Source organism: Apteryx rowi, unplaced genomic scaffold (assembly GCF_003343035.1).
Source record: "Apteryx rowi isolate R43461 unplaced genomic scaffold, aptRow1 scaffold_807, whole genome shotgun sequence".
NCBI lineage: Eukaryota > Metazoa > Chordata > Aves > Apterygiformes > Apterygidae > Apteryx > Apteryx rowi.
Genome location: NW_020451102.1, coordinates 272,591 through 296,666, shown reverse-complemented (window position 1 = coordinate 296,666; position 24,076 = coordinate 272,591). Strand labels below are relative to the sequence as shown.

At 52.6% G+C, this 24,076-nt stretch overlaps 1 protein-coding gene across 1 annotated transcript in view; it reads right to left on the bottom strand.

Annotated features, from left to right (window-relative positions):
• Nucleotides 1-852: 852 nt before the first annotated feature.
• ADAM8 (ADAM metallopeptidase domain 8) overlaps nucleotides 853-24,076 on the bottom strand; it is a 24,754-nt gene continuing 1,530 nt past the window's right edge. Inside the window, exons 2-26 of the mRNA XM_026089276.1 lie at nucleotides 23,660-23,796; nucleotides 21,267-21,376; nucleotides 16,462-16,538; nucleotides 15,917-15,995; nucleotides 15,033-15,109; nucleotides 12,041-12,227; nucleotides 11,452-11,517; nucleotides 11,286-11,354; nucleotides 10,345-10,514; nucleotides 10,141-10,222; nucleotides 9,189-9,337; nucleotides 8,765-8,942; nucleotides 7,045-7,134; nucleotides 5,761-5,956; nucleotides 5,326-5,425; nucleotides 4,991-5,174; nucleotides 4,786-4,863; nucleotides 4,378-4,462; nucleotides 4,084-4,198; nucleotides 3,790-3,967; nucleotides 3,612-3,668; nucleotides 2,784-2,852; nucleotides 2,347-2,397; nucleotides 1,989-2,105; nucleotides 853-1,818 (exon numbers count right to left, since the gene is read on the bottom strand). Coding sequence (XP_025945061.1) covers nucleotides 1,768-1,818; nucleotides 1,989-2,105; nucleotides 2,347-2,397; nucleotides 2,784-2,852; nucleotides 3,612-3,668; nucleotides 3,790-3,967; nucleotides 4,084-4,198; nucleotides 4,378-4,462; nucleotides 4,786-4,863; nucleotides 4,991-5,174; nucleotides 5,326-5,425; nucleotides 5,761-5,956; nucleotides 7,045-7,134; nucleotides 8,765-8,942; nucleotides 9,189-9,337; nucleotides 10,141-10,222; nucleotides 10,345-10,514; nucleotides 11,286-11,354; nucleotides 11,452-11,517; nucleotides 12,041-12,227; nucleotides 15,033-15,109; nucleotides 15,917-15,995; nucleotides 16,462-16,538; nucleotides 21,267-21,376; nucleotides 23,660-23,796 — 2,752 coding nt within the window. The 3' untranslated portion in view covers nucleotides 853-1,767. The remainder of the gene's footprint in view (nucleotides 1,819-1,988; nucleotides 2,106-2,346; nucleotides 2,398-2,783; nucleotides 2,853-3,611; nucleotides 3,669-3,789; nucleotides 3,968-4,083; nucleotides 4,199-4,377; nucleotides 4,463-4,785; nucleotides 4,864-4,990; nucleotides 5,175-5,325; nucleotides 5,426-5,760; nucleotides 5,957-7,044; nucleotides 7,135-8,764; nucleotides 8,943-9,188; nucleotides 9,338-10,140; nucleotides 10,223-10,344; nucleotides 10,515-11,285; nucleotides 11,355-11,451; nucleotides 11,518-12,040; nucleotides 12,228-15,032; nucleotides 15,110-15,916; nucleotides 15,996-16,461; nucleotides 16,539-21,266; nucleotides 21,377-23,659; nucleotides 23,797-24,076) is intronic.

The window sequence follows — 24,076 nt, the reverse complement described above, 5'->3', positions numbered from 1 at the left end:
CTTAACCACCTTTACGGTGCCTATAGCAGGGACTGGTTGTCACAGTAGAAAAGACCCTCACTTGGATGCCTGCCTTCCCTTGGACTGGGTGCCTTTGCTGTGGGGCTCCAAGAGTGCCCTGACTCAGGTCAAAAGCCTTTGAGGGGGTCTGGTAGGGCCCTCTGCCATTGCAAATTGATGGGGTGAACAGTGCTGGCAGCTGGCAGCAACCGGAGATTCTGGGTGTGCGTATGAAGGCAGGGCTGCCTGCTGGCCTGACAGAGTGCTGAGCAGGGCCATGGGCAGGTGGAGGGAAGAGCAGCCTCGCAGCACCCCTGCATGCCCTTGGGACAAGGTGTGCGGGGACTGTGGGCTCCAGCCCAAGTGCCTGTGGGCCATTGAGAGGCATGAGCACTGTCACTTGTCTGGAGCAGGCTAAAAGGGAGCCAGGCTTAAGCGTAAACTTGTGTATCAGTAACTCTGTGTGGGAGCTGGTCAAGGGTGACTGGTTCTCAACAGAAATGCAAAAGGATCCACTCACAGGTCATCCCTCTTCTATGCCTCAAGTTGCTGAGGCACTTAATGTCTTAGTCCCAGCACTGACATTAGTTGGGCTCCTTTCTGCTCTAACTGGGGCTTTGGAGTCAGGTTTTTCTTCTCTTTGCTGGGAATTGCAGTGGCCATTCTCAGACAAAAGAGAGGGTCCAGAGCCTGTTTTAGTAGCAAGGAACTTCAGGTTTTCACTGTGTTTTCTCCCTGCAAACCAGCAGGGAAGAGGAGGAGACAAACATGGGGACTGCCCAAGGACTACAAATCGTTGCCCGTGCTACTCCCGCCGCTAAGAAAAACACCCCAGGACACAGTTACTTTCAGTCTTTATTTGTATAAAAGCCTTCAACCTGAATGATATCAAAAGGGGGAGGACCAGTTTCACAACAAATGGCTCAAAATGGTCATAGGAAGGGTCATAAATTAATGGCTGTGGTGAAAACACTCCCAGGAAATCCCCTTTTGGGAGAAGAGTTAGTCAAATGGTAATTTCAGAGCTGAAAAAAACCCACTGGGGGCTGACCACAGTGAATCCAAACCTGGCTTGGACCTGCCAAGGCCCTGGCAAGACACCATTGTGCAGCTGGCCCCAGTTGCAGTGCTGCACTAATGCAGGAGGTGGCCCACAAGCACTGTCCTCAGAGCAGGCGCTGTCCCTGCTGTGGAGGGCTCTGAGCCTGGCCAGGCTTTGCATGGCAAAGCTGGGAGCTCCTCGCTGTGGCCCCAGCAGGGAAGGGCCACGAGGAGCAGGAGCTCTTGAGAGCCCCAGACCAGGGCCCAAAGAGCCATTTGGGCCAGGCATGAGCCACTACACTGGGTGCAGAGCCAGCGTGAGAGAAGCAGCAGCACCCAGGGTACAGGCAACCCCATAACAATCCCGTAACAACTAAGAATCAGAGCCAGATCAGGAGGATCTTCATGGAGAAGGGCAGTAAGAAAAAAGAAAAAAAACAGGTCTTGTTTGGGATTTTCCTGGAGGGGAGAGTGGTCTTGGCACTGTCCATGTTCCTGGTCTCTCCCTATGATTGTGAGCCTCCAGCTCATGACTCTTTCTGGTCAAACCGTAAAGCTAAAAGTCTGTTAAGGCACAACTCAAACATCTGTAAACACTGACAGCCTCAAGGGATGGTCCAGCAAGCAATTCAAGTACCATTGAAGCAAGATGCAGACGCTCTCGCTGTCCCACCCAAAGCGCTGGAGCCAGCAACTCCTCCATTGCTGTGGCGGATGCAACCTGGGTCACCTCCGGGCCGTGGGTGGCTTCAGGGCCACCTTTGGGGTGACACCTCTCTGAAACACGAATGGAGGGGTCAGCAGGGGAATGAGGGAGCCCTGGACTTCGCAGGATCCCCTCATTTTCACAGCCAGTGAGGTGGGGACAGGAGTGACTCAAGGTGATGGCTGAGTCATCTATGCCCAGTGTGCTCAGGGGCCACAGGAGGGGCCATGGTGCAACTCACCTGGGGCATGGCAGGGTCTGGACGTGGCTGGGACAACAGGGCTACAGGCTTGGCAGGAGGCACAGGAGGAGCTGGCGGCAATGGTGCTTCTCCTGTGGTGCAGCGGGGCCAGGCGAGCTGGCAAACGAACAAATGGCAGGGCAAGACACGGTGACACAGGCTCCTTCCCAAGGTGGATCCCCTTCTTGTCCCTCTCCCCAGCCCTGCAACACTGCCCTGGCCATGATCTGTCCTTGGCCTGACTCCCTGAGGCAGTAACCCAACAGCCCAGCTGCCCCCGGAGCTGCCCTGCTTCCCAGGCACCATCCCCAATCCCCTCCCTGGCACCAAACCCAGCACGATGGGAGCTGCGCCCTACCTCCTTGCTCTTCAGCGCCGGGAGAGGCTTGCTGGGTGGATTTGGCTTCACCTGGTAGAAGGAAAGAAACAATGCGATTCCCTTGTTTGAGTGACGCAGATCAGGGACAGGAAACCAAGCCAGGCTTTGAGGTAGAGGGACCATCCCAGGGAGGAGCGCAAGATGACACTGCCCACACGGCTCCTCAAGGCAGCCCCATCAGCAAGAACGCGCTGCACAGGGGACAGAAATGTCCCGAGCTGGAATTCGGGTTCCACCTCCAAAGCAGATATGGCCCCCAGGGACCCAAGTAGGTGCAGGGGATTAGGTAGATGGTTGGTTTCTTGCTGGACAGATCTGTGATGACCCTGCCACAGCCTTGGCTTTGGCCAGTGGAGGGGAGTGGGGGTGGGGGTTTCATGTCCTTGCACTTCCCAAAATCTCACATTTGCACTTACCTCTCTAGGAGCCAGCAGAGGCTTTGCAGAGGCCGGGGGCAGAGGTGGTAAACAGAGCATTGCGACACCCTAGAGCAAAGGAGAATCAAAGAGCTGCTGCCTTGACTGAAGGACAGAGTGAGGCCAGTAGCCACAGAAGTGCTTGGAGAGCTTTTGTCAATGGTCACCACAGTCCTGGCACTGACAACTCCCAGGAACAAGCTTGGCAGACTGATTTCAGTGGTGGTTTTAGCCAGGGGCCTGTGCTGCTATGTCACATGCCAAGCCAATGCCATTCAGCACCTTCATCAGCAATCTGGGAAATCACACAGATGTACCCCACCAAGTCTGGGGGGTGTTACAAAACAAGGAAAGGTGCTGACAGCAAATGGCAGAGCCATGGGCTGGAGAGCTCAGTATGTCAGGCAGCAGAAAACCTCCGATGTCCAGCAAAAAGTGGCCAGTACTGCCCTGGGGCAGCCCAACCCCTGGCTCAGGGCAGGAAGGGCCAGGCAACAGTGGGTACATGGCAAACCATGTCCCAAGCTGTACAAGAGGGACATGGAGACCCTGGCAAGGGCCCATGGAGGCTGCCAAACTGGTCAGGGCCTGACCCATGAGGAGATGGGAGAGAGGTGGACTTTTTGGGTCTGGCCATGGGGAGGCCAGGGGGTCTGTGAGCAGAACCTTGTCTGCATGAAGGACAGACTGCCTCCCACCTGAAGAAACAAGTCTTAGAGGCAGAGATGAGCCAAGCACCAGCCTTCACCAGAGCTTGGCTGGTTCAAGCCTGGCTAAGAGTGACTTTTGGATGCACCGGGTACCATGCAGGGATGGATGGATGGTTACCTGCGAAGGCTGGCCTGGAGAGGCTGGAGACATCATCTGAGTGGCTGGCACAGGAGGCTACAGAGTCAGCAAAAACAAGGATGAGACATTGCATTCCCTAAGGCACCATGAAGGTGCCCTCATCACTTGCCACAGGCTGCTTGCAGCACGGCCAGCCAGGTCCGCTCTACTCTCCTACCTCTGGAGCTGGGCGGCTGGGCCTCACAGAGCGGGCACCCTGCAGGTCCAAGGTAGTGGTGAGCAGGCTGGGGCTGCCGATGTCATGCCGTGACAGCTCGCTCTGCATGAGCCGCTTCCTGCCACCCTCCTGGAACAGTGGGTTGGCGAGGCCACGGGCAGGACTGGTGGAGATTCGCCTGCAATGCAAAGGACCAACAGAGGATCAGCAGCTTTGCTCAGCCTCAGACACGACCTGCAAAGCCCCCATGGTGAAAGCCACCTATCTGCCTCAGCAAGGCACCCGGAGACTTACCCTTTCTGGAAGTATCTCTTCCCACCGCCTCTGATGAGCACAAAGCCTCCGCCAAGCAGAATGGCAGAGAGTGCCAACACAGCCAGCATGGCTGCCACAACTAGGCTGCTGCCCCCTGCAGAGACACAGCAGACGTGAGAACGGGCACCTCCATGCCGAGCATGCACAGCACTGGGACAGAGAAATGCCTGTGGGCACCTATGGCAACGGGCTGACCTCCACCCCCAAGCTCTCGTCCGCCTCCCAGCCCTGGCATGTGCATTCCCTGCCAGCTACGCACATGGGGTGCCGTACCTGTGGTGATCTCTGAAATCTTCTGCTCACAGTATGGCGCTGCCCACCCTGGTTCACAGTGACACTCCCGCTTGTGATTGCAAACCTGAAATCAGAGAGGGCAAAGTCAGAGCACATGTGCAAACCACTCCTGTGTGCTGTAGGAGCTGGGGCCACCACCCAAGCTTTATGCCGCCTTTTGAAGACAATGACCACTGCGAGCTGTGGCTGCAGGGAGCAGGGAGGCATGACCCATGAAATGACACAGCCCAGACCTACACACACTCCCACCACCAAGCACAAGGGACCTGCATCAGCCCCAAATTCAGCAGGGTGTCTCCTGCCCTCGCACTACATTCAGCTGGGGAAGGGTGGCTGGACACCCACAAGCAGGAGCAATACAGGAGCATTTTAAAGGGCTGAGCATACCCCATGGTTGTTGCATTTTGCAGAGCAGTTCTTGTTGCCGTAGACCAGGACATTCTGGCAGCGCCCGGCATAGCAGACCTGGAAGAAGGCAGGAGGCTCTAAGAGCAGAGCAAACCACCTCCAGGGGACAGAGCCCCCACCATCGGGTGCCACATCCAGCCAGGGGGTTTCCCAGCCACCCCAGCAGGGCAGTCTGCATGCTCACCATTTCCTCCCCGCACTTGGTGCCTGTGGGAACCAGCCTGAGATTGGCCACCATCCCGCTGGCATCATTATCTGTGATGGCTGCTTTGCATTTGAAGCGGCCAAACGAGAGGGAGTATGAGCCGCCGCCGATGACAGGGCTGGTGTTCTCACTCAGACACAGCAGGGTACCGCACTTTACATCCCTGCAAGAAGAGGCAGAGGCAGCTGTGAATGCAGGGAGCACCAACCGCCAGCCCAGGCTCTCATCCAGAGCACAAGAGAGGGGCCAAGGGCTCGGGACTTTGTTCCAGTCCCCCAAGGCTATCACCAGACACAAACCGCTCAATTGCTTACTTAGGGCTGCAGGGCCTCTTCCCTGACTCGGTGAGGCAGTGGAGGTACAGGTTTTGCTCACTGTTGTGCTTAAAGCAGATGTCAGGAGCCACCTGGGCAGCTGCGGGACACACAAAGCAAAAGGATCATGCAGAGCCAGAGCCTGTGTCAAGCCAGCAACAGCTGGCGCAAACCACATGGCTCAGCATCAACATGAGAGCAGCAGACACCGTCCACCCCTGATCTCAAGATCTGCCTGACCCCACAGCCGCTCTCCCAGGTGCTGCTGGGCCACCTTCCCAAAGTGGGCAGAGAGCAGCCCTAACATCTCTGTTAGTGATGCATGAGCCAGCCAGCCATGGGATTGGCCTGCAGTCAAGAAACCAGCTCTGGGCACGACTGCCCTTTCTCCCCATGCATGGGGCGATGAGGGCAGGCAGCAGCAGGGTGCGTTACCTGCTCCCCAGAGCGCGCGGCACTGCTCGCTATGTGAGGGGCATGCCCCATTGTAGCAGTAACCATTCCCATTCTGGCACGGGATGCCGTTCTCCTGGAAGACGTCCTCCGGGCACTCAGGGCTGAGGCCAGTGCAGTGCTCAGGCAGGTCACAGTCATTCTTGCTGGCCCGGCACAGTGCGCCGGCAGCCTTCACCTGCACAAAAACCAGGATGTCAGCGCCACCTCGACTCCCTCTGCACAACATTTCAGCCTGATTCAGCCTGCACCTGGGTCTGCCTGAAGTGCAAACCATCCCCCTGCACCCCCAGAGAGGGTGACTCAGGCATGGCAGCTTGTGGCAAAACCAGGTGAAAGCCCTAGCACAAAGACATTTGCTATTGACTGAGCTACTGCACAGATGCCACCAGGCCTCAGACAAGCTGTCCTCTTTGTTAGGTACGTCACTGCTCAAAATACCCTGTGTTTTACTTATAGCCTGGACTTGCCCTGGCTCTTCTTACAGCCTTGTCTGCTCAGATCAAAGCATTTCCCACATCTGTGCTTAGAAACCAATGCAGATATCACTTAACTTTCTCTCGGACAAATGAAACAGAACAATCACGTAGCTTTCCCTGACCATAAGTGATCTGTCCATATATTTTCTAAACCCTTCCCCATTTTCCAACTTATTTCACCTTGCTCCAGACCAAACAGAGCTGAGGTATCTGGACTCAAGGATGCCAGAAACAGAAGCTGCCTCATCTGCCGCACAGCAATTCTCACCCAGGATGGTGACTGCCAGTGTAGCAAAAGCATCAGATGGGAAACCTGACTTTCCCTCCAAACTGCTTGGTGCTTTTGGCCTTGAACAGGCTGCTGGGGGCAGGGAGGAGAATCTCCATTCTTGGATGTTTTCAAGCATCAGCTGGAGAAAGCCACAGCCCCACTGATCTGGTGTTGACAATGGTTGGTCCCTTCTCACCAGCACTTCTGTGATGTTCTAACTACCATGTTTTCCCTCTTGCATCTCTGTCTGATCAGATCACAAAATAGCATCTCTGCAGTGGATCATGAAGGGGTTAGGAGTACAGGGAAAGAGATGATTTTGCAGGTGACACATCAGCTAGAGAGCAGCATGGTCTCCTGTGGCTCTCCAGGGCTCACAAGGTCCTTCAGGCTCTCCATCAGGCTTTGCATACATGTTGCCTCTATCAGGGAGCCCCCCAAGGCAGGATCATGCACCTGTCATCTCCCTTTTCCTTGCCAGCTCATCCCTTTTCCCACAATGGAAGCTGGAGGTACCTTGCAGTCCTGGCAGCATGCTCCACGGGCACACTCGGCTCCCTCTCTCAGCTGGCAAGTGGTGGCATTGCAGCAGCGATCGGAGCACTCCTGCAAGGCAGGAAGGGACAGGGACTGGCAACCGTTAGCGCTGTCTGAGCACATTGCAACTCTCCCACCCTCCCATGGGCTGCTCACATAGGCAGCAAACAGCTTAAATTTTGCACTACTGGGCAATGAGACTGGGGCTGCTCACAGTCAGGCATCCACTCTGGGTTCAATGGCCCTTCAGTCTCAGATACGAACAAGTCCTTGGAGGACTCAGCCATGACTACAGAAGCAAGATCTAATGGTTGTTCAGTTTTGGTAAGGGAACCACCCAAGAGCCTGTTTCCAAGTAAGTCTCATTAAAACAGACCTGTTCTTGAGATGAGACCAAAAAGGACCTGGTTTTGAGACAACAGAGCCAGGCAGTCTATAAAGCTGCTGCAGGAAGAGGAACTGCATGTGGTTTGAGTTCATGGGCCCAAGGACCAGGCCTTCTGTAGCCAGAAGACCAACAAGTATTGGTCTTGCTTTAGCTGCAAGCTCCCAAGAGTGAACCCCATTGCCATGAATCCATGCTGCAGGGAGAACAGGAAGAGTCTCCTGAAAGAGGGAGTGATTGAAACCATCTTGTAGATCTCCCAAAAGATCCTTTCCTTCTTCCTTTTTCAAGGGGACCCAGCCGCAACATCACCAGATACAGATGGCAGTGTAGAAGCCATGGGCATGAAGTGGCTCCTGACTGAACCATGGGGCAAAGACACAGCATCTTCCCAGTTCAAAATGCAGCAGTGATACATCACTGACTCTCTAAGGGACCTTGCACCATGTCAGAGATGGGAATATTATGTGTTTATGTTTATGTCACCTTTTGATTTGGGAAATGAAGACATGCAAATCGTAGCTCTTCCTCTGAGACACATTTGGGCGATGGAGGAAAAAGTGCTCTCCATTTTGCTTCTTTCTAAGGTACACTTTCAAAAGCAAACATGGCCATGCCAGACTCCAGGTGTAAACTATTCCTGCAGCCTCTTTAACCCCTTTACCAACAATAAACCAAAGGATTACAAAAGATTTTCAGAAGATGTAGGTTTTGGGGGGTAAACAGGCCCCACGTAGGCCCCTGGTCTTTGGAAACACCTTTTGGAAATCTCCACGAAGGAAAAAAAACATGAGGTATTCTGTGCCTAGCCGCATCGGGAGAGAAACAGCTTCCCTCATTCAGACCCCCAGAGCAGAGCTGTTACTGAGGGATTTATCCCAGGGAAATCACATGGCAGTTTGTCTCGAATCTTCCTATCACAATGCAATGATAAGCCTGAGATTTGGTGCTTCTAGTGGTGAGGAAAAGCTGAGCATGGCTTTTGAAAGAATGCCATGCCATGATGACCCCTTCCTGGGATCATCTTTTGTCAGAGGATATGCTGGGGATGTCTTCCCAGGGATATCCTTCCTAGGAACTCCCCCACTAACATCACAGACAGCTACACGCAGCCAGCACATGTCAAAGTTACCAAATATCTTCCACAAGGTGTCTTTCGGCAGGAACATAAGGAAGCACTACTCATCAGGACTTGCAGTGCCCAATGTCCAGGGAACACTTGCGTAAGCCTCACTGAGTCCTAATGATAAAGTTTAGGGTTCAGGTCCCCACTGCCCTCCTTTGTTTCCGACCTCTCAGTAAGGATGACTGTACCTCTGGTGTGCCGCAGTCACACTGCTCTCCTCGCTCTACGAACTGGTTCCCACACACAGGCCCCCCATACAGCTCATCAGCCTTGGGGACATTCAGCAAGCAGCTGGTCCTGGGGTCTCCAAGGAACTGCCACATGTCGTGTTCACTGCAGCTGCTGAAGAGCTTGGGGTAAACCAAGCTTAGGGGGAAGAAAAACAAGTGGTCACAACCAGAGATAACAGCCGTAGAGCCTTTACAGCCACCATCCCAGAGAGCAACCCTCTCCAGATTCAAGTGTAGCTTCAAAGGTTCATTATTGAAGTGGTGAACGTTGACCTAGCCCCAACCGTCTCAAGAGCTTCACCCCAGGTCTCACTGGGACAGTACAGGGAGATATCTAGAGACATTCACTACCCAGGGATAGTTCCATTTCTCCTTCACTCACCCAACACTCGCTGCCATAACACATCCTCCATCAGTTTTGGGGACAGGACAGTGGCAGTTAGCAAAGTCTTCATCATGAGACATTCCCAGGTTGTGTCCCATCTCGTGAGCCATGGTGGATGCAGCACCAATAGGATTCTCACTGTGGTCCTGCGGAACAAGAAGTGGAATGAGGTTCAAACGCCTCCTTTCCACAGCATCTCTGCGAGGCCCATTGTTGGTTTTCAACAGTTCAGTGCCAGGATTTGCTTCTGTCTGCAATTCATTCCCTAACACTACCATGCCAGCATAAATGAAGATGAAAGCTGGGCCTGGTCCCACAGTCTCTGAAGACCTCCAGGCTGGCCTCTCAGGGGTGTAAGCCAACATATACGTATATATATAATGGCTACCCTGAAATGAAGCTTTTGTGGTCATTCTGGACAGCCATGGGTCCCACAGCCAACGGCTCATGTCCTAGCAAAGGATGCCATCCCTGGGGAGGGATGGAGAGGCTGAGGAGCACAGTCAGGATGACTGAAGAGCGATTGCAAATCATGTCCCAACCATCTGAAAGGCAGTGGAAAGAGTCCCGTGTCTATGGAGTAGCTCTGGGAGGCTCCCCTTATTGCTCAGGTATAGCAGAGGCCTGCACAGTGCAGGTGCCCAGTTCTGTCTCCACAGCCACCCTTTCCCCAAGGCCATGACACATCTTTCAGAGTCAGTCTCTCAAGGATCAGAGATGCCAGGGGCAAGATTTACATCTTTTTAGCCAGCCCTACGACTGTGGATGAAGAAAGCTGGAGACAAGTGGAGGTGAGACTTGCTCTGGAAAAAAAAAGGGCGGGGGGGAAAAAAAGTAGGGAGTGTAGTTTGGTTGGGCAGAGTCCAGCACCTCAGCCCATACATTTGCCCCTGCCTGATCATGGGACCACTGCTGCCGTCATGGAGCATGTCCAAGCAGTGGGACCTACCTGATTGACACCACCTGAGTCCCTGGTGCACATCGCAAGCTTCTTTGCAAGGCCTACGGTTGTTCCATGGAAGTCTATGCCCCTGTGGGAAGCAGACATGCCCATGAACACATGGCCCACATGCTAACAGGGGCGGAAGGAAGAAAAGGTGCTCAGGTGCCCAGGGACCATCAGGGTGGACCAAGTCCTGTCTGATCCCCTTACGTGATCAGCTGGGCATTGTCATGCTTCTTCTTCTTCAGCAGTTCTGTCTCACGCCAATGGAGGAAGTTATCCAGAGTCACTTCTGGGTTGGGACTCACAGTGATTTTGTCCTTGTTGTTCCACACCTCCAAGCCGATCAAGGCCACGCGCAGGTGAAGAGGCTGATAAAGCTGAGATGGGAGATGCCCCAGAGAGAGCACTTGGATTTAAGCTGCACAGCAGAGGAAAGGTCCCATCTGCCCCAGGGAGCTGTGATTCAAGCCCAAGATCACCTAGTCGTGCAATATCAGACTGACACCCCAGAGCTACCACAGACCCTGCCACAAAAAAACAGGAGCATGGGTGACCAAGTAGACAGGGTTTACCCAGGACTGCCCTCTCCAGCTGGCAATGGCCACCTGAGGCAGTTGGTGCTGTTCTTCCTGGGCTGCCACAGTGACTGCAGGGGCTGTTCCCACACTGCCTATGTGACAGCGAGGCTAAAGCAATGAGAGCAGAAAGCTCATTCACCCACTTCCAGAGACTTCACCTGTGCTGGCACCCACGCCAGCTCACAGGTTGATGGGGGGCCTGCTGCCCAGAAGTTACAAGAATAATTTTGTCCCTGTTCCCTTATGAAGATGACTAACAGCTCAGAGGCAGTCTTCGCTTGCCCTTGAGAACCCATCGGAGAGCTGAGTCCCTTTTAATATCTGCTTTGCACACCTCGTTGGCCAGTGGATTTGGTCATTATCTGGTAGCCCACCCAATGGGCTTGAAATTTGCTCCAGCTCTGTCCTTTAACCTGCTCTGTTCTCTCCTCTTCTCTCCACTGCCATACTCATAGACTACATTTTTCACTTCCACAGTGGGAAGCCTTCCCCTGGAGGATATGGGAACCATGCTGACAATGTGGGGTCTGTGCGCATACAAGGAGGGCAGATCAGGGCCCCTGAACTCACCTTGTCAACGTGGTTCACGATTTCCTTCATGCGATTCTGCACCATGCGCAAGTCCTTGTACTTCCTGAACTACAGGAAAGAAATGGAGAGATTTCCAGGTTGCCTTCCACCTTCCTGCCACAGTGGAAGAGAATGAAAACACAAGAACCAGTTCACCCTCCCTTACCTCCTCGTTGTCCACAACCAAGACCAGCTCCACATACCGAGGCCCTTTGTGTAATGGAGCTGATTTCTGAAAAGAAAGAGAAAAATGAATGCAAGGAGGAGCTCTGCAGCTGACCATCCCATGGGATTTGTTAGATCCTGGGGCATCTTCTTGTCTTATTCAGGGTTAGTAGCTCTCCTAGCTCTGTTTCCCAATGTTATTTTGCTGGGTCTCTCAGACACCTTCCAACATACAAAGGAGACCTCCAGCCTGCTACTGCTGCAGGCACTAGAGAGGTTCTGCAGGTGTCAGCAGTATATGGGGAGCATCTGCATGGGATGCACAGGGCAGCAGAAGGTTCATGGGGTAGAAAGCTGTTCCCGTTGATGGTACAGGATCTGAGGACTTGTTCACACCAGAAGCAAGGCTAGTGAGCCTGGTAGGACCCTGTGTTTGGGCACCCAATTGACAACATTTCGGTGGGAAGAGGGGAGCATCATCAAGAGATGCAGTATGGTCCAATTCCTCTCCCAGCCTTTCACAGGCAGGTGCTGGGATCTTGATTCTTGCAAACTCAACTACAGCAAAGAGGAGCAATGTAGTTCCTAACCCAGTGATGGAGCTTCATGGCTGCAGCAATTTTTGGTTCGTGGTCATATTCCAGGGTGGCACCAGACTCTTGGCATGTGCCGCGCTTCATCCGCAGGTGAGCTGCTCTGTACACTGCATGCCATCCGGCCTCGTCCTCACCCAGGGGCTCCAGCACATAGGCAGTCTCATTTACCCGGAAAAATCCACTGCCAAAAAATGAGGGCAGACATCAGGTCAGGTAGGTGTTACATACACATCCTCGAAGAGAGAAACACCTCACATGATGCTGCTCTGAGCACAGACCGACAGGACATGTCTGGAGGCTGCACGTACCCCTGGGAGTACCTCTGATATACAAAATGTTGCTGCCAAATCCCAGCTAGGAAACCACCCATCGCTTTCGCTACCCACTCACAGTTCCTGTAGGCAGGATGGCAGTTTGGATGAGGTACAGGCCACAATGGGCCATGACAGTCAGGTCCTTCTGGCTATGTGCATTAAACCTAGTTACACTCAGTAGAAAACCCTAGGAAGCCCTTGGGGTGGTCCTTTAAGCCCCATGCAGCTGTACAGAGGTACCATGTGCAGGAGCTCAAGGTAAAGCCAGGGACTGGATACCTCAGGCTTGTTTCCCTGCAACCTTGCTGGGCACCCAAGGGCACAGCAAGGAGATGCTGCAGAATGGAGCCATCCTTGGACTTGCCAGGAGATGAGGAGCAATAGGAAACATGTTCAAAGAATTCACTTTTGGAGACTGTGGAAGTACAGGCTGGACAAATGGACAATTAGGGGGTGGGAAACCAGCTGAGCTGCCAGGCTGTCATGGGAGTGATCCATGGCTCAGCATCTGTGGATGGTAGCAAGGGCCAGTACTTTGGGCAGCAGAAACCTGCTGAGGTTCAGCAAGGAGAAGTGCCTGATCCTGCTAGGTCAGGTTTAACATGGTATTTGCCATGGCTGCTGATCAGCTCTGACCTTCAAGATGCTTTCTATAAGGTATTGCAAACTTGAAGGTCTTAAATCTGTAATATCAGCCATCACAAGTCTAATATATTGTAGTTTCACTCTGTAAAGTCAAGACATGTTAGCTACTTTATAGTGAAAATACACAGGCATGACTTACTGTGTCTTTCTGAATCTGCATTATATCTGCATGTCTACCCATCCCGTGTCCTCTGTGCATATCACCTGGCCTCACTGTACATGTCTCCTGTCCTGCCCTTACACATCTTATCCTCCTACAACACATGCATATCACATGTGCCATGTGTGTACATGTTGTGCTGAGCCAGGGTCCCTGCAGAGACTACAACCCACACTTTCAAAATGAGAAAATAGCTGCCACAAAGCTCCAGCCTGACAACTGGTGTTTGCAGGACATCATTGCTACTAAGCACCTCCCCTACTTCAGGCACTACCTGCCCTTCTGCCATCTCTCCTGCAAGAGAGACTTGCCTCTTTTCTGGTTATTAGACATGATCTTGCAGTTTTTAGCTGTCAGCTAATCTTAAAAGAAAGAAAATAGCAGAGTACAAACCTTCCATGACAAACTGAGTAACCTTGCATGGACTTGGTGGCTGGGGTTACTCTGCAAGGATGCTCTCTGCCGCTAAACAAAGGGAGACCCAAGGTGGCTTTCAAGGAATGAGCAGCAGTGCTGCCTGCAGTATATGTCCATAACCCCCCAGAGTCCAGGGCAGGCAGTGAAAGAAGCAGGGCTGACAAGCAAGAGACAAGCTCCTGCCATAGTCTGGGGAGCCATCCCACAGCAGGCTGCCTGGGGACATGGCCAAGGAGATGTCTGTGCCAAATGAGTTTTCCTTAGGCCTACAGGAAATGAGAAGGCCAAGAACTGGCCAGACCCTTTGGCTCATCTTCCATAGTTCCTCACCAACTGTTCCAGAGACAAGATTGCTCCCACAGTGCAGCTCAACTCCTCCTCTTCCTATGCCCAGAGCACAGCACAAGTGGCTGACCCACTTCTGTATGTGCATGAACACTCGTTTTGCATGCCCTACATCCATGCAGACTGCGAGCTCCTCAATGTGAGGACTCTCTTCTTTTCCCTTTGGGGCCTCTACACTCAGCTCTCCTCTCCACAGCTCTTCTCCAGCCTCAGATCTCCATCAGCTGAAGTTGTTGCCAATGAATGGACCAGCGATTTCCCCTAGGTGACCACATTTTCAGCCTGCATGGCCCCCATGCACCCCACCCAGAGCTCCCTAGATGGGGGTTGATGGTGAGACACAGCTGGCCTTACGCACCTTCTGCCTTCCTTTTCCTTTATATAGGTGCTGGGCCATCAACTCTAGGAGCTAAGCTTGGGAGGTCACCACCTGACTGCCTGCAAGTAGGTTTGTGATTGTGAGCACACACTTTGTGCTGCAGATTGCAGCACCCTGGGCAAGTCTGCTCTGATCTGCCCCAGGGAGAAAGAATAGCTCCAGTCCCATCCTCGGCCCTGGCAGCTCTCTCACCAGGTGAGATAGGACAAGCTATCTCACCACCCAGGGAAGATACACCTCGCCATGACCTCCTGTTGTGCTCCAGTTTCCAGTTTCATCTACCCCAGTGTCATGACTCAGCTCCCCAAAACCGACAGGCTTAGCTTTAAAATGCAGTGTGTGTTTTCCTTCTGGGCTCTAAGCCACTGAGGTCATATATTCAGCATTCCCATCACCCAGAGGAAATGGATCTTTCCCCCCCCCCCCCGGTGAAAGCTGAATTCTCTCCTCCATCAGGACAGACCAGAGAAGTGGGGCTTTGTCACAGCGACTCACCATTACACACCGTTGACTCATTCAAGAGCAGAGCTTTGTCACACCAACTCACCCTTACACAGTGTTGACTCGTTCAAGAGCAGCACTGCAACGCGCAGAAAAAACAAACCATTGCAATGCCCTTCTGAGTACTGGTTTAGTACTGTCCACCTGGACAAGCTGTCAGAGCTGATTCACTTTGCCTGCTTGCCCTTGCCCCATCCAGTGCCCTGGGTAAATCAAAAGTCCTACCTGAGTCCTTTGCAGGTGCTGATGCTTGCTGCTGAAATGGCATACCCCTGAATGTGGCCTTGATAAAAGCAATGATCCTGCAACAGAGAAAACGGACGTGTAAAGGCAATTTACACCATGCTGGAAACAGAGAGAAGAGCCAAAGAGAGAGATCCTGAAGGATGCAGGGCAGTGACCATCCCATCAGTAAAAATCCCCCCTCTTGGCAAACTCCTGTGCAACTGAAGTAGAAAGAGGGAGATTGCTGCTGGGTCTGGGAACACTGTTGCCAAAGCAAAAGGCAAGGAGACCATTTCTGCCACAGACTCAGTGGACCCTACAGGAGCTCCTCAGGTCCCCAGGGCCATCACGATTCAGCGTGAAGGCCTGTGAAAGCTAAAACACACACTTGAAGCCCATGAGACCCAACCAGAGTAACATCTCCTATCAATAAAAGCCTTCCCCCCAGGGGCTGTGACACTGCTTTCCGAGCCAAACCTACATCATTGCTGATTTTTCTGCTACCATTTCTTTGGCAAAAAGTGGTCTGCTCTAGTCACAGTCAAACCCTGTGAGAAATAGGTGTCACTAGCTGTGTCAGTGTGTGAGCTGGGGCTGGTAAAACTGTTGGCCATTTTCTTGGCACAGGGTGGAGGACAAAATGCCTATCAAGCTCAGCAGTCTGGCTCATGAGGTTCTTCCCTGCCATCAGTGCCTGTGGATCTAGGGAAGAGCTGAGGCTGAAGCACATGCTGACAAGGAGAGAGGGCAGAGCCATGCCACATTATGTGCCAGCAACACCTCGCACTTTGCAACCTTGTCCTGCAGGTCCCACACTATCAGCAGGGCCTCCCTCACCCTAAAACCCACTCTTCCAGGAGCCTGCTGCAATACAAGACCCATACCTGAACATCTGGCTTCTCTATGATCTCCGTGCCATTGGCCGAGTAATGCGTCTCGGTGTAATGCTGTCCAAGCAACTCCCTGCAAGAATGAGAAAGGGGTGTTAGCAGTGACAACTTTTTTGGATAGAGGATGGGAAGGACGTACATATCACAGGTGGGCTCAGCAGCATTACGGACCTCGCAGGCCAAATCCTGCCTGCCTCACCTTTGGCACGGTGAGCCCTGGGCTTGGAAGCTGAGGTGCTCCTGGACATTGTATTTGGATACAACGGGCCCAGGACTTCACAGGGTATGTTTTTCAAGAAAGGAAAAATGAGGTATTTTTCTAGCAAGGATCTGGGCCAAAGGGATCTCTGCGGTTTAGATGCAGCAACCCCGAAATCCAGAGGGTCAGTGCCAGCCGACAGAGCCTATCCACCCTCATTCAAGGATTCCCTCTCCAGGCCCTGATGCTGTGACACCAGATCTCAGAGAAGTTACATTTGAAAACTAGTGTAAAGTGAGTCTCCCAGTCACCCCAGCCCTCCCTGCCCACTGGTACTCACTTATTCTTCTCCAGATGCAGAACATAGTCCTTGCCTTCGGCACGGATGCTGTAGAGGACATGGTCTGGATAGATGGTCTGCATGAAACAAAACAACAGCACAAACTCACCATTACCAGGAGCACAAGTTGCAAAAGGCCTTTTTGCCCAGATACAGCCCAAAAAGCACATGGGGTCTGCACACACCTGATCAGGAAGGTCACTGTGGGATGGGGAGCCCCTCTTGTCACTGCCCAGAGGCAATGTACACACTCACCCCAAAGGCATCCAGCAAAGACACAGGAAATCAGAAGGAAAGGAAGAAAGTACATCTGCAATAATGCAAACCCCCAACGCATCCTGAGACAAAGAACGAGTCACGCCAGCAATGAAACAGAGAGTCAGCAAAGGCTTATTTCCCATGCCTGACACATGGCCACAGACAGGCACACAAGAAGCTGAAATTTCATACTCATCAGTCACAAGAGCTCCTTTTTTGGGACTGTGTTCAGCACTTACTCACAGGCAAAACCACAAAGCTCTCCGGTGCACAAATGCTTTTCTCGGCAGAGACTTCCTTATCTCTGACTGATCTAACATCATGATCTCTCTATTGAGAGTAGACTTAATATTATTTTGTATCGGATACCTCACAGCATCACCAGAGTGTTGGTGGAAGGGACCTCAAGGAGTCTCTAGTCCAATCTCCTGCCACCAGCACTGGGTCAGGGTGGCCAGGGCTAGGCCCAGCCGAGCCCTGAAATCCCCAGGACAGAGACCTCCCAACCTCCCTGGTGACCTGTCCTAGAGTTGCTCCCTCTCTGGAGAAAGAAGTGTTTCCTCAAGTCCTGTCTGTGCTCTCTTGTGATCCCCATCCCTGGATGTTGGGCTAGAGATCTCCAGCCATACCATCTCAGCGGGGCCACTGGGAAAGACTATGATCCCTTGTGTGATGCTCCATGTCAGGCTGTGTCCTTGGCACCATGCGGGACCTCCTCACCTACCACCTGGGACACTGCACCTGAGGGCATTTCCTCAGCTCTTACAGGATCCTAAGGTGAGGGACCAGGCAAAAGGCAAAACAACAGCTCCCACAGGGCTGGCATTCCTCCTGGGTGAGGTGTTCAGCCTCTCCCCAAGGAGGATGATGGTATCTATTAGCATATGAAGGCTCAGCACTGCCCGGAGGTAATCTACAACCAGACGGGAGCTGGGGTTAAGTGGAAAGTCCTGCTGTCTCAGCACTGCAGTCAGAGCCAGCTAGGTCAGAGAAAAGGATTTTCCTGTGAGTCAGTTGCCCTAAATTCCACCCGTTTGTGTTTCCAATTTGAAGTGATGCTTGGAGCGATAGGCTCCTGGCCACAAAACATCCTCTCTGCATGCTGAGTGAGCCACAACAGGTTTTCTTGGAGGTAAGGCACTCCAGGCTGCAGACAAGCACGTCCGTTGCACAGCCGGCTGCACAAGCGTGTTGTGCTGCTGCGAGGAGCTGTTGTGGGTCCCTGACACATTTTTCTCTTATGAACAGTGTCTCACGTGTGACGTGGCCTTCCCTTCTAGTGTCCGCCAACAAAATGATTCTTTGTTATTGTTGGCAGTGCCAGAGCCAGAAAAGGCCCTAAGAAATCGCTGAAAAGCACTTGGAAGGGGGTTGCGGGTCAGAGGGGAGAAGAGCAACTGTCTCTTGGAAAGAACCGCAGTGCAAGTTTTAAAAAAAAATAAAAAACACCCTGATAAAGCTTCCTTGAAGCACCTCCTTCCTGATTAGTGAGGGCTTTGTAAGCATTCCAGATGGGAAGGCTTTGAAAGCGCAGGCGACTCAGTCCTGCCTCTGCCAAAGCCTCAATAACCCCATGACAGTGCTGAGCAAGCAAAGACAGAGCTGTGGCCACAGCAAACAGGGAGACAAGGGTTTTATTCTAGCTAGTCTGATTAAGAGGAGACCCAAAGAATTTGCAGAGGACTGGGACATGATTTCTCTGTCCCAGCCCAGCAAAGGGTATTTCTTCCCCTGGTGGGAAGAGACCACAGGTCTCCCTAGGACAGTAGAGATGGGGGCTCACCACACCAGGTTGGTTCTGCCTCATGCTGGTTATCAGCAGAGCTGCGTCACTAAAGAAGAGAGAAGGAAAGTGGGTCGTTGGACCACTGCCATCTCCTGCTCCAGCTCCAGCCACACATGTCCACCTCAGTGAGGAGGAACCAACTCAGCTCCTCTGACCCCGATACACTCACCAGGCCAAAGAGTCTCCTTGCCCCATCCCCTTTCCCCGGGAAGGCTGCACGCAAGCATGACCCTGTCCGACACCCAGGCTCCAACTGGGGAACAAAAGGGACCCCACAGCTCCCTGCTGCCCTGTGCTGCTGCTCCACTTGTTCTGCTAAGTCCCAGTGATTCCTGCAAAGCACTGAGCTGGGGCTGGCAAGAGCTTTGCTGCCTCCATCCAGGCAAAGGATTTTTTCTTTTTGCCTCAGCTGGCTTTGGGACATGATGAGGAAAATCAGCAGTGATGTGTGAGCGCAGGTGCACTCAGGGAGAAGTCAGCAGCTTGTGACACTGGGGTCCTATGGCTGGAAAAAAACTTGTCATTTAAAAACATCTCTTTGAAAAGCTAGAGCATGAGGAAAAGCTAGGTGCTTCTTCCATAGACTGAAGTGTTTAACTACAAAATCTGAGAAGCCACCTTTACTCAGCTTCCTTGAGTAACACTTTTTAACAAACTGTTTCAACCTAGTATTTTTTGAAGGTCCTTCTCTTGCTCTGTTTTCAGGTCCCTTTACATGGAGAGCCTAGGTTTCCCGCACACCCTTATCACACCCTGCCATGCCCCTGCTAAGCAAGGCTGATGACTCAAGGTGGGAGGGCACAACCATGCCCTTGCTGAAGGCTGGTATCTCAGGCGATACTTTGCTGCAAGAACCAGGTTTCACTCAAATATCTCATTTCTAACCCTGCATGAATGTGTCACTGTTGCAGGACTGAACATTTTCATTTAAGCAAAGTCTGAAGAGTGGCAGCCTACTTAAAACCTCACCCGCTGCCCAGACCCCACATTTCCTGACTGCTCTGACCTCTTCTGCACCAGAAACAAGCTCTCGGTCCATGCCTTTCCCACCAGGTGACCAGAGGCACCTAACACCAAGCCATAGGAGGAGCTGGAACAGCAAATGCCCTTCCAGTCAGCCATCTCCATTTCAGAGAGGGGCTTGTTGATGGACAAACCCTGTTGAGAACCATGTCCCCAGCCAACATTACTAAGAAAGCAAACTCCACTTTGGAGGAAGAAGGAGGAAATGGTTTGAATGGCAGGAGACTTTCTACCCTTAACACATCAGGTTTGGGAGGCCCAAGGCATTCCCAGGCTGGATCCAGGTGAGACCAGGCAGACACCACAGACAGCAACCCCAGGGACATGCAGCTCAAGACAGCACGTCCCCTCCCACGCTGCCACGTGCCCATCTATATGCCACAGAGCACCGTGCCCGTGGAAAGCAGAGGGACGTGCAGTTCGATGAGCTCTCTTTTCCGTGGGATCAGTGCAGAGAGAGAGACATTCAACACGCTTGGCACCAGATGGTGTCTCTAAATAGCCGGGAGAATGTTTATCTCGTGGACAAGTTTAGGTTTCTAGAGCAGAGAAAACAGATGCTTTCAGGGAGTGTTTTTGAATCTATTGAATCCCAAACGAACGTGCTGTACTAAGAGTTTACTAGGAAATAAATGTCCTCAACCTCCCAATCTCACCAGGTGCTAAAGTTAATGCTTTTAAGTCTTAAAAAATGAATCCATGTGTTTAGCTGAATTTCACTTCTTTTAAGGCAATGAGGAAAGCATCCTTGAGGTCAAGACCACAATCCCAGGAAGGCCAACTCCAAGTGCTCAAAACTCCTGAGTCAAACCCCATCCCCTCCCCCAAATTACAACATTTCCAAAAAAAAAAAAAAAAAAGGCACTGTGGTTCTTTCATGTGGGTTTCTGGAACTTTCTGATTCATGTTTCCCTGCCCCAAAGGATGAAAAACAAACTTAAGAAAACACAAAATGAGAAATGCCTATATCTCAATGAGACTCCACAAACCAATACTTAAGAAAAGAGCAGACATCACAAGATCAGCGCAAGACTGCAGGAGGCAGCAACACTGCCAAATGTCTCCAAAGAAAGCATGAAATAGGCTGCTCCCCACTCTGAGATTTCACCCGGCTATCAGCAGTTCCTATTTTGACCCAAAACAATCCAGGAAAGTTGCTCTGATCTGACGCTTTGAGATCTCTATCGTTTGGGATGGGGGCAATGCAGAAAATTTGCACCATGTCATTCATCCAGGCTAAAGGAGGTCCAGCTCTGAGCCTCGCTCTCTGCCGCTTGTATGCCAAGGACACCTCGTCAGCAGCTGCAGAGAAGGAGGTTTCCAGCAGTGGGCCAAGGTGCTTCGCTCAGGTCATTGCTGATTTAAGCATCAGCTGGACGCTCTGCAAGGCAGCAAGGGCAGCTGTGTGGAGACGGTCTGCTTGGATGTGTGTGGTTCAGGCTGCAGGTCCCAGTGGTTAAGCCACAGTTTCCCCCATCCCTCACACCAGCGCTGCCTCTACCATGAACCAGTCCACAGAGCTGAACCAGCAGAAAATTCTTTCCTTTCTGATTGGGCTTAGTTTCCTGCCTGTTTAGCTCCCTGGCATAGCTTTTCAGGATGGGACCGGGGCAAAAAGCCAGCTGGGTTGGCTCAAACCATCAGCCTTAACAGAGGCTTAAAATAATGGGGTGCTGGCTCCCCTCTCCAGTCAGGCAGGCAGCTGAGTACCTGGCATTTGAGAGGCAACACTACTCACGGATTGTGCAGAGAGGTCCCTCTTCCCCCGAGCTGCTGGCACCCTGCGAGGCATCACCGTCTCATACTTCTCCACATGGGCCAGCTTCTCCTCTAGGCTGGCAGAGACACCTGGAAAATTCAAAGGGCGATAGTTTCAGTCATGCTCAGAGCTGGGATGCATAGAAATAACTGTGACAACTGGGGACAAAGGCATCTCCAAGGTGGCCAAAATGAATGCACAGCAGAGAGCAGAAAAAGCAGGTCAGGTTCTGTGGGTATGCTTCAGCAAACAGCCTGAAATAACCGCTGGGAACGCAACCCACTGACCGGCTCCAGGGAAACCTTGTGCCTGATATATGTGGGGCCACAGCAAGTCCAGCAAAAGGAAATGCACATTGAACAGAGGAGAAAACCTTAGGAAGAAGCGAAGGGTTGTGCGATGATCTGCAGTGTGCCTTCTAGCAGAACACGCTGTGCTGGTCCCAGCAAAGGCACCACTGCAGATGCCCCCTGCCAGTCCTCAGCACTGCTGCCTGGCACCAGCACCCACGGGGTGCTCAGCAGCACCCACTCCTAGGACCCTACCCCAAATCTCTGGCTATCATCCAGTCCTGGGTAGTTACAGGACAACCTCAGATTTATTTTTTCATGTCTAGCTTCTGGGGCTGCAGAAAAAAGCAGGAAAGCAGACTCCTTAAAGGCTGAAAAATGTACAAAGACTCTGATGCATTAATAAACATGGAGGTTTTAAGCTCCCAGTCTCGACGTCATGGTGTGTGATTTGGGGTCTGGCAACTCTCTGGGCTGTGTTTTGCAGAACGACTTGTGTTCCAGCTGGATCAGCCCCCTCCTCCCCCCACATTGTTCATGCAGCAGAAAAAACAGAAATCCTCAACAGTACATCTCCTTAGTAGCTTTTGTTGGTCTAAATCAGGGTTGCTAGGGTCTAATCTCTTGTCTGGTCTCCCCCCAAGCTTGTACCAACACTGGTGTTAACGAGATTGCATGAGCCAGTGCAGGGAGCTGATCCAGCTGAAAAACAGCTCCTTTTTTCCCAGGGGGGTTTGTCTGCAGCTGGATCGGCTTTCTGGCTCTGCTCATACTGTGGATGCAAGGGAAGGCAGGGGAATGTGCGGTCCAGAGGTGGATAAGGCAAGACCAGGCTGTCCCAGCTTCAATCTTCTCTAGCAGCTCTGGGACTGCAGTCTCAGCCAAGGGCAAGGGCTGTGGATCCATATTACACCTCTGCTAGGTACAGTTCATCACTCCCAGGCTTTGTGAACAACCAGTTTTCTAATCCACTCTTTCAGTCTCAGAAATCAGAAACTTCTCCCTCCTCAAGGTGACAAACCATTCAGACCCACAGCAAGCCTTCCCAGGACCCCCAAACTGGGACCTCACATAGCAGCCATCTCCAGGCACCCATCTGTGGCCAACAGCACCCACATCAGCTGGTGAGAGGCAACTGGCAAAGCCCCCCTGGCAACGGTGAGGTAGCATGCAGGGATCACGCCGGAGCAGACCGCTCCATCTGTGGGTGCCTGGCGGCCCTCGCCCACGGTGCCTGAGCGGGAGCCAAAAGCCTTGTCACCACCCCCTCGGCGGGCTGAGTCACGGTCCCCCTGCCAGCACGGCACAGACTGGGGATGACAAATTTCCCTCTCTCGCTGAAGGCTGATCTAGGTGCAATTACATAATCCCGCAAGCCCCATCTGCTCGCTGTGCTCCAGAGCTGAACCATGACTGCACTGCCTGGCTGCCCCAGCACGGCTACAAGGATCACCCCAAAAACTGGTTGGGCAGATGAATATGGTCTTGCTCTGAAGATCACCCATGAAAACGGCTCTTACTCCTTACTGCTGCTGCTTGGGCTATGGGGTTGAAGTCTAGCATTGCCCGGCTGTGATCAGACCTGTGCAGGTCTGATTCTTGCTGGACAACTGGAGCCAAGACAGGCTGGAAACAGGGCACGGCAGATCAGAGGGTAGAGATCACTGAAAGCACCGTGCCCGACCCTCCACAATGGGGAGCACTCGTCCCTCTGCAGTGGGGACCACTGCAAGCAGAGTCAGCTGATGGAGCTTTCTCCAGCTGTAGGAGACAAACCTGGTGCTTGGACAGCTGGGGGAAGCATCTCAAAGCCCATTTTCGCCCTCAGCTGATGTCAGGAAGAGGATGACAATGATGAGAGTGTAATTACCCTATGAGCCTGACACCAAGTTCAATCTCACAGACAAAGCAGCTGAAACCTTTCCGAGCAGCAACTGCCCCGAACAGCCCACACCTCCTCCAGTCAGCAATCCCGCTCCTGCCTCTCCACGCTCCAGAACATCACTGATACTAAGCCCTGTGCATCTAACCTGTGCAAACAAGTGCCTGCATGCACCCCCCCCCCTTCCAAATAATTCTTACGGAAAAAATTGCACCACAGTCCCTTGAATCCCCGGACATTATGCTCGTCGGGAAAGCATCCTCGGCAGGCGGTGGCGTACAGCCTTATTCTCCTTTTGAAAGTAGGGTTTTGATGCACAAAACCAGGCTGTGATGCCCTGGAGGTAGTACCACGAGGTTTAGCTCGAGCTCCACCTGGCCGGCCCTTGGAAAGTCCCGGTAGAGCCCCGGTGGCAGCCGTCGGAGGGCGGGCTGAGCAGGGCAGGCAGCCCCAGCAGCTCGGGTGTCACCGGACAGCTTCTTTGCCTCGAGCCCAAAAGTTCGCACCCGAATAAAAAAAATATCATTTTTAAGCCCGAGGCGTTTCTGGGAGAAAATAAATCGTTTCTCAGAGCCCGGCTCGCGGTGCTTTCGCGGCTGTTCGTAAGCAGTGCGGGG